This window comes from Doryrhamphus excisus, linkage group LG17, assembly GCF_037039965.1.
Source record: "Doryrhamphus excisus strain RoL-2023G ecotype Guam linkage group LG17, RoL_Dexc_Guam_v1.1, whole genome shotgun sequence".
NCBI lineage: Eukaryota > Metazoa > Chordata > Actinopteri > Syngnathiformes > Syngnathidae > Doryrhamphus > Doryrhamphus excisus.
Window position 1 is genome coordinate 15753921 of NC_136373.1, and position 15171 is coordinate 15769091.

General features: G+C 41.9%; 1 protein-coding gene across 1 annotated transcript in view; it reads right to left on the reverse strand.

Annotated features, from left to right (window-relative positions):
• The window catches only part of nkd2b (NKD inhibitor of WNT signaling pathway 2b), a 36288-nt gene extending 24265 nt beyond the window's left edge, over positions 1-12023 (reverse strand). Inside the window, exons 1-3 of the mRNA XM_058085358.2 lie at positions 11239-12023; positions 11123-11149; positions 10955-11046 (exon numbers count right to left, since the gene is read on the reverse strand). Of these exons, the coding sequence (XP_057941341.2) occupies positions 10955-11046; positions 11123-11149; positions 11239-11263 (144 nt within the window). The 5' untranslated portion in view covers positions 11264-12023. The remainder of the gene's footprint in view (positions 1-10954; positions 11047-11122; positions 11150-11238) is intronic.
• Between the last annotated feature and the right edge of the window lie 3148 nt (positions 12024-15171).

Genomic DNA, 15171 nt, shown 5'->3' on the forward strand with positions numbered 1-15171 from the left:
ATCATGTGTCGTCTGGAGTGTTTGTGACCGCTGAAAAAGTATCCAAACCCCTGATATACGGGTACAATATAAAATAATTAGGGCTGTCATTCGATTAAAATAGTTGGCGGTGATTAATCACATTTTGTCCCGAGTTAACTCACAATTAATCATATTTAATCACAGATGGAAATACGTGTACAATATAAAATAATTAGGGCTGTCAATCTATTAAAATATTTGATTGCAATTAATCACATTTGTCCCGAGTTAACTCACAATTAATTACATTTAATCGCAGATGGAAATACGTGTACAATCTAAAATAATTAGGGCTGTCAATCCATTAAAATATTTGATTGCAATTAATCACATTTGTCCCGAGTTAACTCAATTAATCACATTTAATCGCAGATGGAAATACGTGTACAATATAAAATTAGGGCTGTCAATCCACTAAAATATTTGATCGTGATTAATCACATTTGGACCCGAGTTAACTCACAATTAATCGCATTTAATCGCAGATGGAAATACGTTTTTATGTGCCGCTGTTAAAGGGAACTTTGACAGGCCTAAAAATAATATAATACCAATACTGATTTATGAATATAACACATATATCCTGTGTATTTTCTGTGTTTATAGTAGGAGGTAGATGTTTGGGATACGATACAAATCTGTTTGTGGCTGTTTACAAGCATGCATTTCTTCCATTTTCAGTTCCCGGAGGTGTCGCACATTATCCACATCTCACATATCATCTAATGCTCGCCTTGCTATTCAGGCACTGCTGTGTGCAGGCCGAAAAGTGTGGGAATATGTCACAAACATCATGAACATCATGAAAAGAAGCGCCATGCCACTTCAAAGTGGCACTGAAGGCACAGAGAGAGAGAGAGAGAAGGCGATGCGACGTAATTCTGTGAGGATAACAGCTCCGATAGTAATGAAAGCGTGTCTCTTGTCTAAAAATATTCCCCTTTGAGCCGCCTGTAAGAACTTCATGCTCTGACGACTGTCACACAGCACATCAAAACTTGATGAAACAACATGTAGTCGATGGACGTGACGTAGAAAGTAATTGTTGTTTTAATAAATACAGTTAGAACGGGACGGGGCTAGTCTCTGAACGTCATGAACTCCTGTTTCCATGCTAGTGTTGATGCTAGTGAAGATGAATCGAAACCCCAGAGGCACCCCGGATGGACCAAATGCTTTAAATCGGTCACTTTTAAGGGTAATTGTGTGACTTATCATCCCTTATGCAGTTATGCAAGAGATTTGCATAACTGCAGACACGCTTTACCTTAGGGCGTCCTCCCATTTACTCCCATTATAACCGCCTATTTCTTAATATGCTGTTAACCCGCTTTAACTGGGAATAGCTAATAAAGCGTAGCCTCCAACTCCAAAATACAGGAAAAACAGGTTCTAGGTGTTCTGGGGTGCCCGTAACAAAAAAGGCATCAAAACATGAAAAGTTGATTAAAAGTGATACGTCTTTTACATTTTTTTTTTTGAGCAAGAGGCACAAAGAGGTGATGATGCAACTTCACAATAGACGAGAGCACTTTGGGTGCACTTTCCGGATTCAAAAGCTTAGTGGGCCGCATGTAGCAACCCGGGCCGTAGTTTGCCCACCCCTATGCTAGGGGGTTGGTACATACTGTAACTCCAGGATCTATTAGTTGAGGTTCAGGTACTAGGAAGAACAGTTTTGTTGACGTTTTTGGGCTCTCCTTTTGCTGCAGTTAAGAGTGTCAGTTCTTGTCGAACAAAAAAATTAAGTTTGCTCCTGCAAAATTCGACAGTCCGCCTACGACTCCCGTTCTTCTGCGCTTCAACTGTATGTTTTAGCATAGCATTTAGCACAGGCGGAAAATACGGTACGGAATGGTATGGTACGGAAAACACGGTAGTTCATGGTATGATTGTTTAAAAAAAAAAAAGTTATTTTCATGTAAAACAAAAATGTTTGTGTTGTTTATGTTGTTATGGCATCATTGTTTCGATATTTTGGCTAAATATATACGGCAAAATTTGTGTCAAAGTGAAAGTTATGCTTGAAAGGTATCCTTTCACAAAAAGCCTTACTGATGTTTTTGGTAAAACTTACCTATGTTTTACTGCTGATTACTAAAAAACGGAAAAATGTACAAACAAAATGTTTAATTCTCCTGAAAGATTAGAGTCTAATCTTTCTTTTGGTATATGCCATGTCTATATAACCCAAGGACACAATATTCTGTGTGCCTTGAAAAATCAGTCAAAATCATCAAAAATGGCCGCTACTGAGAGGGATGGCTTTTGAAAAAATGGCTGGGATTGAATGACTTCATTGGACTTTTCAATTGCTTTGTCGTTTATGTTGTTATGGTATAATTGTTTCAATATTTTGGCTAAATATATACGGCAAAATTTGTGTCAAAGTGAAAGTTATGCTTGAAAGGTATCCTTTCACAAAAAGCCTTACTGATGTTTTTGGTAAAACTTACCTATGTTTTACTGCTGATTACTAAAAAACTGAAAAATTTACAAACAAAACGTTTTATTTTCATGAAAGATTAGAGTCTAATCTTTCTTTTGGTATATACCATGTCTATATAACCCAAGGACACAATACTCTGTGTGCCTTGAAAAATCAGTCAAAATCATCAAATCATCATGGCCGCTACTGAGAGGGATGGCTGGGATTGAATGACTTCATTGGACTTTTCAATGACTTCAAGGCTACTTCATCACATTATTAGCCCGAGTGCCCAAAAATTAAACAACCTATTTCCATGAAAAGCATAGGAGGTGACACATACGGTGTTACAGTCAACTTGCACTGGTGCCAACTGGGGCAGTCACTCTGTACCTACAAGGCTGAAAACCACGGCCTTCCAATTTGTCAACCAAACAACTCTTACGGACACAGTTAGGGTCGGTTGCCATGGTGGGCGTCTGGCACAGTGGCACCGCGGCACAGTCCCAAGCGCCGCATCATGATGGTTCTGCCCTGGTGAGTGTTAGTCAGCACTCCAAAGAGTTCCAAAATACCCTCATGGACATGTAATGCTTCTTTTTCCATCAAACACACAGACCGGGGTCAGACTCGCCCATCTGACTCAGAGGCGACACGGCGACGCTCACGGCAACGCCGGCGACATGAAAGAGCGGCTATGTAAGCATCTCGCACCGGCGATGAGTGCGGAGGCCGCCCCGGCGATGATGTTTACACTGAGAGAGAGAGGTTAGCATTCGGCAAATGGCAAACCAAACAAAAAAAAAATGGAGAAGATAAACAGAAGTCTTAGACGTGTGGAGTGATGTGCCTATTGAGCCGCCGCTGTTAATGCGGGTGATCAAAAAGCATGACTCAGGAATCAAACATTCAACAACCTTTGTGTTCTACCAAGGTAGAACAATTGTAAAAGTAGTGCGTTACATGCTAATTGCAACATACGGCTAACAAAGTAGTTTTTGGGTATTACTACATATCTGTTAGCGGTACTACATTCGTACTTTTGAAGCACTTGTTCAGTCGGCATTTAACATCAAAATTAGGCAACCATAGCGACTCTTGTTTTACAATCAGTAACTGTTACATTTGTTCACTTCCTGCTTTCCTAATATTTTTTTTGTTTTTTATTTTTAATTTTATTTTTTAAAATTTTATTTTTGTCATGTACCGAAGTACGAGGTGATATGACCATACAATGACATAATCAGTACCGTAGTAACTGTCAATATAGTGATAAAGTAATTTAGTATTTTTGCAGTACTTACTGTACTGTATGTTCTCTGATTAGTTTATCGTTGCCAGCGTACGTATTCCGTCCTTGCGTCAGCGGGAAATGGTCCGACAGTCGATCAAGCGGAGCGCTTACCAAAGTAGAAGAACATTTTTTTTTTACAGATTTTGGAACTTATCAGGTTTTTAAGTGCGCCTTAGTGCAGAAATTACGGTAATTGGTACTTCCTCGACATCTCATGCGATAACTTATGTAGTCGTTATATTAATGCGTCATAGAGAACGTTGGCATTTAACTTTCAAATCTTTCATTCATTCATTTTCTACCGCTTATCCTCACTGGTGGCCAGCCAATCACAGGGCACGTATAGACAAACAACCATTCACACTCACATTCATACCTATGGACTATTTGGAGTCGCTAATTAACCTAGCATGTTTTTTTTGGAATGTGTGAGGAAACCGGAGTACCCGGAGAAAACCCACGCATGCATGGGGGAGAACATGCAAACTGGAATTGAACTCTGGTGTCCCAGCTGCGAGACCAAAGCACTAACCACTCCACCACTGTGCAGCCCCGATTATGACAAGAAAACGACCAGTCCAGGGTGTACCCTGCCATTCACCAGAAGACAGCTGGGATAGGCTCCAGCATGCCCGTGACCCTTGTGAGGATAAGTGGTATAGAAAATGAATGGATGGATACATGGAAAAAAATGCATTCCGAATGCAACTGAATGAAGCCGTCACGTGGAAACAGGGCTATATCCCAAAGTGATGCAGATGTTGCCCCCCCCCAACCCCAACCCCCCCTTTTCCCTTCTCAATTCCTCTAAACCCCCTCAAACATCTCCCCAAAGAAGAAAAAAAACACCCTTAAATCCCCACTCCTCCTCTTTTCCTATTCCACGGCAACCTTCCCACCACGTCTAACCCCCCCCCCACCCCCACCCCCCATCTCTTTTTCTCCCTGCTCCAGGATTTTTCAGCACAAACCAGGAACAGATGTCTGCCGGGGCCGTGCTGAAAGACCCCGCTGTTCTGGATGCCAGCCACATGCTTTTCATTCAGAGATGAAGGCTCACAGCTCGCCTTCTTGTGAAGCCATTTTCGGTGGGGTGGGGAGGACGGGAGGGGGGGGGGGGGAGTGGAAAAAAAACAGACCTTCCAAATGCCTTCAAGACTGTTTAAAAAGGAGCTACATATACCAGCGCACCTTTATGTCTCCTCTACGCCGTGTTTGCCTCTCAGGCGGCGTCGCTTGCGCTCTACAATCACAAGCAAGGCAGTAGAAAGGTTTCTTACCCTGATGGCCAACATCTATCCATACAAGGAGATGACAGGTGCTGACAAAGTTATGAAACACTACACTTAAAATTGGTCAAAACATGTATCTCCACTTGGGTTGCCTGTAATATAATTTTTCGGACAAATTCACAACATGGTGGTACGGTTATTAAACCACAAAGTTAAATCCGGTTAGTCGAATGGATTTGAAATTCAGCCACTCTGACTTGAGGGTCTTTAGTCGAATCAGCAGAAAATTTAGTACACACATTTAGAGTCTTACTGTCCTTACTGTATGTAAAATAACAGCAGGATTGGATGAAAAACATGGCCGCCATCAAGCAAAAATACCTTTGTAGACCCATGGGCGGGACTGAGTACGTACTGTATGTCATTGACTCCTTTGGCATTTGTGTCATGATTAAAAAACTTCGAAAATATAGCCATCTGTCGCCATGTTGCGCTTCGAATTTTGCAGCTTCACAATGTTATGGTTATGGTTTTAATAAATCATCAAAAGTAAATTATGATGTGTCTTGGTTGAATAAGGCCTAAAAATTGTACACGTGTTTGAATAACCTCACTCCAGGTATATATGATATAAAATAAGTCAGTAACTCACGCCAAGCTGAAACTCAACTCTTAACACCCGGGGTCCTTCCTGCCGCCCCCCCCCCCAAACACCGCCCCACCAATCAGCTCCCCAAAACGCCGGAGCACATTTACCGTAACAAACTCATCGTAGACTCATTCTTGTGTGTGTCACGTGACACCCCTGGTATTAGATGTCTGATAATTAGCGATCCGGTATTAGCATAATAATGCAATATCGGTTAATATCGGTATTTGATTTTTTCCCCCCCAATTATGAAAAAAGTCGATATCGGACATCCCTACCTTGTATACCGGACAGAAGTTCATTAATTCATTTTCTACCGCTTATCCTCACTGGGGGTGCTGGAGCCTATCCCAGCTGTCTTGGGGCGAGAGGCGGGGTACACCCTTGGACTGGTGGCCAGCCAATCACAGGGCACATATAGACAAACAACCATTCACACTCGCATTCATACCTATGGACAATTTGGAGTCGCTAATTAACCTAGCATGTTTTTGGAATGTGGGAGGAATGTCTTTTAAAAATGGAGGCGAGCAATCGGCACTGGACTGCTGCGGAAAGTTTGTTTTGAAAAACTGGCAACACAGGGAAAGAAAAAGTCAGGGAAGGCGACATCACGTGATGTTGATGTTTACGTTTTACTGGGCATGCCCCATTCACTATTCTGTTTGATTATAGCGCCGCACGTAGACAAGAGATTGGAATATTCCCTTCCACGGATACCATTGTTTTCGGAAAAGTCATTCGGAAAGATTCCATTCGGAAAAAGAAACTCATGTAAACGTGGCTACTAATATCGGTGGCCGATCGATCGGAGCGCCCCTATAGAGACGTTTTCTTCGGTTTTAAAAATGGAGTCGAGCAATCGGCACTGGATTGCTGCGGAAAGTTTGTTTTGGATCCAAACTAAATTTCAAGACTGGACGAACGAAAAATTGGCAATACGGATATTGCCGATATCACGTGATGTTGATGTTTACATTTTACTGGGCATGCCCCATTGACTATTCTGTTTGATTATAGCGGCGCATGTAGACAAGAGATTGGAATATTCCTTTCCATGGATACCATTGTTTTTGGAAAAGTCATTCGGAACGATTCCATTGAAAAACTCGTCATGTAAACGAGGCTAATGTTAGATAGATATATCCCATCCGGAACACATGCTAAACACAGATCCATGTAGTTGAATCATCGGAATATAAATGGACGCACGGCTGTACTGAATAAACCCTTAGACCCCAAATAAAAAATGGTTAGTCATAATTCCTGCACATATTGTGCTCGGTCATGGCCGTGCTGCTGCATCACGTCCCCAATAACTATTTCTTCTGCAGCTTGCGGCGGGATTACAAGGCGGCGGCGGCGGCGGCAACCCGCCAGCTGCCGACTGGAATCACGCTTTGCCCAAAGATCAATATTTAAAGTCGTCTGATTTGCTGTTATTCCTTCCTTAAAGCAAAGCCTTTGCAGATTGCCGGGGCGAAAATTAAAGCTTTATCAAGAAGCTTTCGAAGTTTACACAGGCTCACGTTGGGCACAGGCCATGTTTGTGCTTCTTTTCCCGGCAGTACATCATCCCCCTTCCCCAAGACGGAGGGGGGGGGGGGGGGGGGGGGGGCGAGGGTTCGGAGGTTCCGCTGATATCAGAGCCCTTTTATAACTCTCAGCGCTGCACTTTGAAGTTGCAGCCAGACAGCCCAGGAGTCCTACTCCCCCCCCCCCCCCCGCCAGTTCGACAATGGGGGGGCGGGCGGTCGCAGCTAAACAGCAATGTTTGGCCAATCTGCTTCCCCCCCCTCCCTATGAAGTCACAAGTAATGCTATCTGTCCCTGCAGCTCATCATGCAGGGCACCTAGCTTAGCAAGCAAGTCAACTTAGCATCTTCGGCATGTCAAAAACTTTATTACTCATGACAATTCTGAACATTATTTCAACATTTTAATTACACGCCTGATTGCGTGGATGCAGTTATCATTAATAACGGGCGGGGTAGAATGAACTGTTTTGGTGCTTTTTTAGTTTACATAAGCAACGGGAAGGACAAAGTCGGAGGATGCAATTAAACAAAATGTCTTCCGCCTTGTCAGTCACTTGTTCTCGTGTTGTACCGTAATTGCCACGTGTGTAAAAAGGTGGTTAGACAGGTTGTAATGACAAGTACATGGCAGCCATTAAGCAACATCCTGCTCTCCAGTGATCACTTGTGATCCAAAACTAAATAAACATATTCATAAACATAATGTTGGCTGATCATAGTACAGGATTTTAAAGATAAACCCAATTTTTTTTTTACGTTTTTTGGCTCAAGAGGCAAAAAGAGGTGATGACTCAACTCCACACTAATGGATTTCTCCTGCAGAACAATGTTAAGCCATATAAACGACCACAAGGTGGCAGAATAATATACGTAAACAAGCAAAATTGATGACTGCGTGTCAAGGCGGATATATAAGATAGTATAACTATTTAAATTTCAGACTCGACTTTGAATCAATCATATTAATGAGTGGTTAGCGCGCAGACCTCACAGCTAGGAGACCCGAGTTCAATCCCACCCTCGATTACTTTGCATGTTCTTGTGGGTTTTCTCCGGGTACTCCGGTTTCCTCCCACATTCCAAAAAACATGCTAGGTTAATTAGCGACTCCAAATTGTCCATAGGTATGAATGTGAGTGTGAATGGTTGTTTGTCTATATGTGCCCTGTGATTGGCTGGCTGGCCACCAGTCCAGGGTGTACCCCACCTCTCGCCCGAAGACAGCTGGGATAGGCTCCAGCATACCCGGAACCCTGGTGAGGATAAGTGGTAGAAAATGAATGAACGAACGAATGAATGTACCTAATAAGTCTGCACGGTGGTGTAGTGGTTAGCACACAGGCCTCACAGCTAGGAGACCCGAGTTCAATTCCACCCTCGGCCATCGCTGTGTGGAGTTTGCATGTTCTCCGGGTTTTCTCCGGGTATTCCAGTTTCCTCCCACATTCCAGAAAACATGCTAGGTTAATTAGCGACTCCAAATTGTCCATAGGTATGAATGTGAGTGTGAATGGTTGTTTGTCTATATGTGCCCTGTGATTGGCTCGCCACCAGTCCATATGTGTGTACCCCGCCTCTCGCCCGAAGACAGCTGGGATAGGCTCCAGCACCCCCTGCAACCCTTTTGAGGATAAGCGATAGAAAATGAATGAATATTAAATAATGGAAAAGGTAGAAACAAACTTGTGTTCATATAACCATAGAACACAATAATCAGTGAGCCTTGAAAGATCAGTCGGTCCGGGGGTTGTCTTTTGAAAAAAAATGCTACGCTGCGGCATCAAACAAAATAAATGAGCAGCGACACTAAAGATTCAGCTGAAACACTAAAACGTTTCTAAACAGTCCCTTTTTTAGGACTATATGTTCAGTATTGCATACTTATTTTGCTGTGCAAAAGAAAACTGAATCCATAAACTCCTTTTTTCGCCAGATTGAGGCGACGGCTCACATGCGTCAAGAGTGAAAAAGGGCTGAATATGCAGATGTGGTTGAAAGTGTGTGGGGGGGGGGGGGGGTGGAAATGTATGGGAAAATGATTATTCCTACTTAACCAGCAGCTATAGTATAGCCCATGCGGTCACATATACGTACGCTATGATGGCGTAGTCAGCTCTGTGTCATCCCTCATGGAGGTTTGATGAAAAATGACCATGGTACGTACGCCTTTCATGATGTAAGCAAGCAATGATAGCAAATAAATCAGGCCCTGATGGACGATGGCGGTTTCCCTGAAATCGACCACCTTAAAATTAGCCACCCACCTTAGCTAGCGCACCCCTATGTGAACTTATAGTGGACCCCTAATTGAAGTGATGTCATGTTATACTGCTGTACAGAATGGGAGGCATTGATAGGAGACACGGGCTCCAAGAGCAAACTTTGCACCCCTCTTTTGGGGGAGACCACTACCTTTCCGTCCACTATGCGTGCCCGTAAGGCCGTCATGTCCTACCAAGGGACGCCGGATCGGAATAATCGACTCGCTGTTGCGTCGAGGGAGGCAATCGACGTGTCAGGAAGAACAAGACACTTTTTGCCTGTCGTCTTCACACACGTGCTCGTCAAGACACTTTAAAAGTCAAGAAGGGCTCGGCTCATCTTACATGGGGTTGGGGGCGGAGGGGGTTGTCACGGCTCCATCCGGACTACTTTCATGTGTCTGACACACGCGTCCAATCACACGCTTTTTTTTTTTTTTTTTTTAGGGCTTCACTGTTGAAATAAGTGTCCAAATGCATTGTTAGCTAGCTCTTATTAACTAGTTTTCTCGTGTTATAATGCACAGAAAAGGGAAATAAATGTGTTCATGTTTAAAATACGGCTTGTGAATGATGGGTAAAATCACCCCCACAACAAAAAAAAGTGCAGGGGGTGTCACAGCTCCATGCGGACTACTTTCATATGTCACACGCGTTCAATCACATGCTTTAATCTACTGGAAAACGTCGACAACAAGAAGTTTGGGGTAGTGTTTTAAATCATCAAAATAAGCTAAAATACTGCCAACTATTACATGTTATCATCAGTGTACGGTTAAAGTATAACGTTTTTTTTAGTTTTTTTAATTTTTTCCAGGGCTTCACATTGAAATAAGTGTCCCAATGCATTGTTAGCTAGCTCATATTAACTAGTTTTCTCGTGTTATAATGCACAGAAAAGGGAAATAAATATGTGTTCATGTTTAAAATACAGCTTGTGAATGATGGGCAAAATCACCCCCCCCACACACACACAAAAAAAAGTGCAGGGGGTGTCACAGCTCCATGCGGACTACTTTCATGTGACTGACACACACATACGGCGAAAAGCATAAGAATGTGTGAACATTTCATCTGATTTTTATCATTTGCAATCATGACTATTTTTCATGGAATATTTTGTGGAATTATTTGTGTGAGATATAATTTTTTTTAATAATATTTACAGTTTTTTTAATTAATATTCTTAATGTATGACTTTTTAAAAACATTATTATTCAATTATTAATTAATCCTTCATAGAAAATTAAGGTTTTTGGGTCAGTTTAAATCATTTTGTGCCCATTGAAGTTGCATACACAGATATCCATCCATGCCACCTCTACTCACAAGGGTCTCGGTGTATGCTGGAGCCTATACCAGCAGTTAAATATTGCATCAAACAACAATGCATGTGATATTTGATGTTCAAATGGGCAGATAATAAATGTATTGAAAAATAAAATACGACAATTGGGTTTAACTGTGATTCAAGTATTGAATTAAAACCACACCACACGTATATTTCAATGTATATATTAATATGAGTTACCTGCATGTTCTTCATCTTGTGATCCATCCCTCCATAGCGCTCACATTCGTCCATGCCTCTCCGGAGGAAGGCGTTCACGACAAAACTGTCGCCTAACACGAAGAGAATATGAAATAAACTTGTTGTATTACGACCCCTGAACGTGGCATTGTTCGCTAAGGTCCTCACCTTCTGGGTTCTCTCTGCGCTTGCACGCTTTTGGGGGGGAGCATTCAAAAACAACACATAATTGTTACTTAATCAATGAAGTTGACATTGCATTTTTAATTCAAAACATCTCTTACCGTGTTTGGATTGAAGTTTGCCCATTCTTAAGTCCCCCCCCCCAACGTCTCAGGATCGATAAAAGATACTCGTAAATCCGACAAGGGAGAACAGTCAATGCTTCAACTCAGCATGGTCACATTGTTGTGCAAGCCAAAAACTCCCAACTTCATCCAAAGTCCAAAAATTCAATCTGTCGTTCATTGAGGGGGGAAAGGAAATCCAGAAAGAACACCGTGAAGTAGTCAAAAGGGGATGCGATGTGGAGAGCACCTTCAATTTTGCAGTGCTCCTCTCTCCCCGAGTACACCTCAGTCGGACTGAGCTTAAACACACCACATGCGCTCGATGTGTGTCGAGTTAGAGAGCGTAACTTGCAACCGCTTCCGGTTACGCCTTTAAAATAAAAGCATGCAGTTGAGCGAATACATTCCGGTAATATTTTCAATTCGGTAACTGCTTTAAATATGTTAGTTCAAAAAATGAACATTGACAGTGATAAAAATAATGATAATATCACAATGGAGTGCTTTACTTAATAAATATATATTTGTTCTTACATGGGTTAGTTAATATTTGGCCAGGCTACTAGAGCTAGGCTAAGCTAAGCTAAGACAGACTAGATAATGCTAAAAAAAGACTCCCAAAAACCCGTTTTCGAAACATACAATAAGCATTTTGTAGTTCATATGTATTTAATTTTTTACAAGTTGTTGAGTCCTGCAAACAGGGCAACCTTTCTTGGGCGTTTTTCCTCATATAGATCGAGGCCTGAGCCGTACGTCAACGTCGCCGCCATATTGGATGTTGTCAAGGCAGGACTGTAAATGAACACGCGTCAATTTAAACCTACAAATAAATGTAAGTGATTGTTTTTGGAGACTGTTTCCCAAGTATATTAGTACTATTAGTATTTATAAATAAAAAAACATTGTTCAACGAATCATAATGTCTTCATTTTTACATTTGTATACACTGAAACTGATGCTAGCTAAAACGTTAAAGACATCCACCAAAGATTAGCTCACTTGCGTTCCCCCCAATAAGTTTACGCGTATTACTAAAAGCGTGCGCCGCATGTGCTAAAGATAAACCGCTGTTTGTAGAAGCAAACCTGGAAGGACACGCTGTACTTTGAACGTTCTTAAGTTCAAAAAAGCTCCTCCGCACTTTTATGGTTTGTTTCTCTTGGCGCGCGTTAAAATAAGAGTCTGGCTGCAGAACACACGCCTCCTAATGTTATGACTATGTAAGGGCCATCGTCCCCCCCCCGCTGCGTGAACTCATTAATGTGTATTTTGTAAACAGCAAACTCCTGCGAGATCATATTTCAAAAATGAGCCAGAGATGCTTTGCACACCATTCGAATAAGCAGGGACTGATCTGCCTTGGAGGGGGGGTGGGGGGGGGTGCTCATTTACTGTTCCATTCCACTTCCTGTCTGTGAGAGTGGAGCTGATTAATCCTCAGTGAGGAAATGCAGTTCTGGAATACTGCGGCTCTATCTGCTGTTTGACCATTCAGACATTCAGAGGACGTTCAGATGTGTCTGCGGCTGACAGGATGAGCGTACATTTGCATATCTCATTGATGTCAGCCTTCTCTCATCCTGCCTTGCCTAATTATTGCCTTCTCTTCATGCAGCCCCGGCTCTGCTGCATCCTCCTCACAAGGTACACAGCCTTCTCTCTTTCCCCGCTGCTACATCAGATGCTTTTCCTTCAAGGGATGAAAAAAAAAAACATAGTTGGGGGAAATATCAGAATGCAAGCAAGAAGGAAGAGATTGTGCAAAGACAACAGTGGAAAAAACCTATCTGAGGCTGTCAGTTGCAGGTGATTACTTTGGCAGAATGTTATGCCAAATTGAGGGCATGTAAACACAAAAACAACCTAGTAATAAAGTTTCATGTAGATGAGAGCCATACATTTTCATATTTACAGTGTAGCCATTTTTATCACATTATTCATTTTTATAATAAGACTCATGCTTGTGTGTGTTGCTATAAATGTGAACAGGAAGTGATGCAATTTAAACACAATTTGCATATGTTTTGACTAATAACAGGCCGTATTCAACCACAAAACAGCATTCATTCATTTTCTACCGCTTATCCTCACGGCAAGAGGCGGTGTACACCCTGGACTGGTGGCCATGCAGCCAATCACAGGGCACATATAGACAAACAACCATTCACACTCACATTCATACCTATGGACAATTTGGAGTCGCTAATTAACCTAGCATGTTTTTGGAATGTGAGAGGAAACCGGAGTACCCGGAAAAAACCCACACAAACTCCACACAGGGATAGCAGAGTGTGGAATTGAACCCGGGTCTCCTAGCTGTGAGGTCTGCGCACTAATCACACAAACACCGTGCAGCCATGAATTAATATTTATTCATTCATTCATTTTCTACCGCTTATCCTCACGAGGCGGGGTACACACATATGAACTGGTGGCCATGCAGCCAATCACAGGGCACATATAGACAAACAACCATTCACACTCACATTCATACCTATGGACAATTTAGAGTCACTAATTAACCTAGCCGGAGAAAACCCACACATGCACGGGGAGAACATGCAAACTCCACACAGAGATAGAGTGTGGAATTGAACTCGGGTCTCCTAGCTGTGAGGCCTGCGTGCTAACCACACAACCGCCGTGCAGCCATGAATTAATATATGTTTCAAAAATTGTCAAAAGACGAAATTCAAACCACAAAGTGGTGACGGACGACTATTGTGTACAGTGACATCGCCAACAAGTGGCCTGGTGTACACATTACAGCATATATATTATCTATATATAACATAGATATAAAAAAACAAGATGTACTGCTAGCACCAATGGATTTCTATGACATCCTATTCAGTTGTATTATTATTATTATATCTATAGAGAGTAGACAGGGATATTGTTGTGTCAAGGGTCATAGGACAAAGTTAATTTGGCCAGAATGCGGTCGTTAATAAATTATTTATTACCTCTGTGCTCCACGGACTATAGAACTCCTGGTATTCGTTTTTGAGCTGTAAATACGTATCATGTCAACAGCCAATGTATTTGGTATCCAAAACAAAATGAGTGTTATTTTCCATTGTTTTGTTGCATGAATGTTCCTCCCAGCATGCCTGTAGTGTGTAAATGAATCACCATTGGCACATGCACTGATGTTCCACTGCTTTCAGCAATTTACCTGAAACATCATACTGTTTTGTTTTCTTTGGGGTTTTCTGTCATTGAAAAAAAAAAAAATAGAGACTATAACAAAAAAAAAAAAGTCTTTTGACTTTTCTTCCTCCTCTCACTTCATTGCCTTTTGACAGCTGCCTGCTTTTGGACAGACAACAGTCAGAAGAACACGGCCTCCAGACAGAGCAATTATGGTTTTATTTACTGTACTGTAGTCTTTCTCCATCTCCTCTATTTTTCTCACTTAACACAAGCATGTCAAGGGACTTTTTTTTTTAGCATAATAGAAACCCAATCCAAGATTTCTTTTTTACAACCTTCTCTATGATTAGACTCTTGATCCTACTGACAGACTTTGGATAGTAACGCACTGTTTTAGCATAGCAACCGGAGGTTCTTTTTTTAAAAGGTGACACTGTTACGATTGTACAGGGATTAAAGATGAACTGCACTTATGCATTCTGGTACAAGCTTTGAAGTTGTGTGAAGAAGCAGAAGAAGAAGAAAGAAAAAAAAGCTGTTGGCCAACAAACAAAGAGTCCATTGTTTGCGCTCAGCAGCTGACATGTAAAAGAAGCCGAGTATTCACAGAATGCGAGACATGCTTCTATAAACAATGGCACCACTGATCTCTTCATATAAACTCTGCTTATGACAGATACGTATCAGGAGCCTCCTGACAGTTGTGCTTTCAGGTCGAGGAGGCGGACGAGTCCTACTCGCGCTTCAAGAACTTAATCTAGGCGAGGG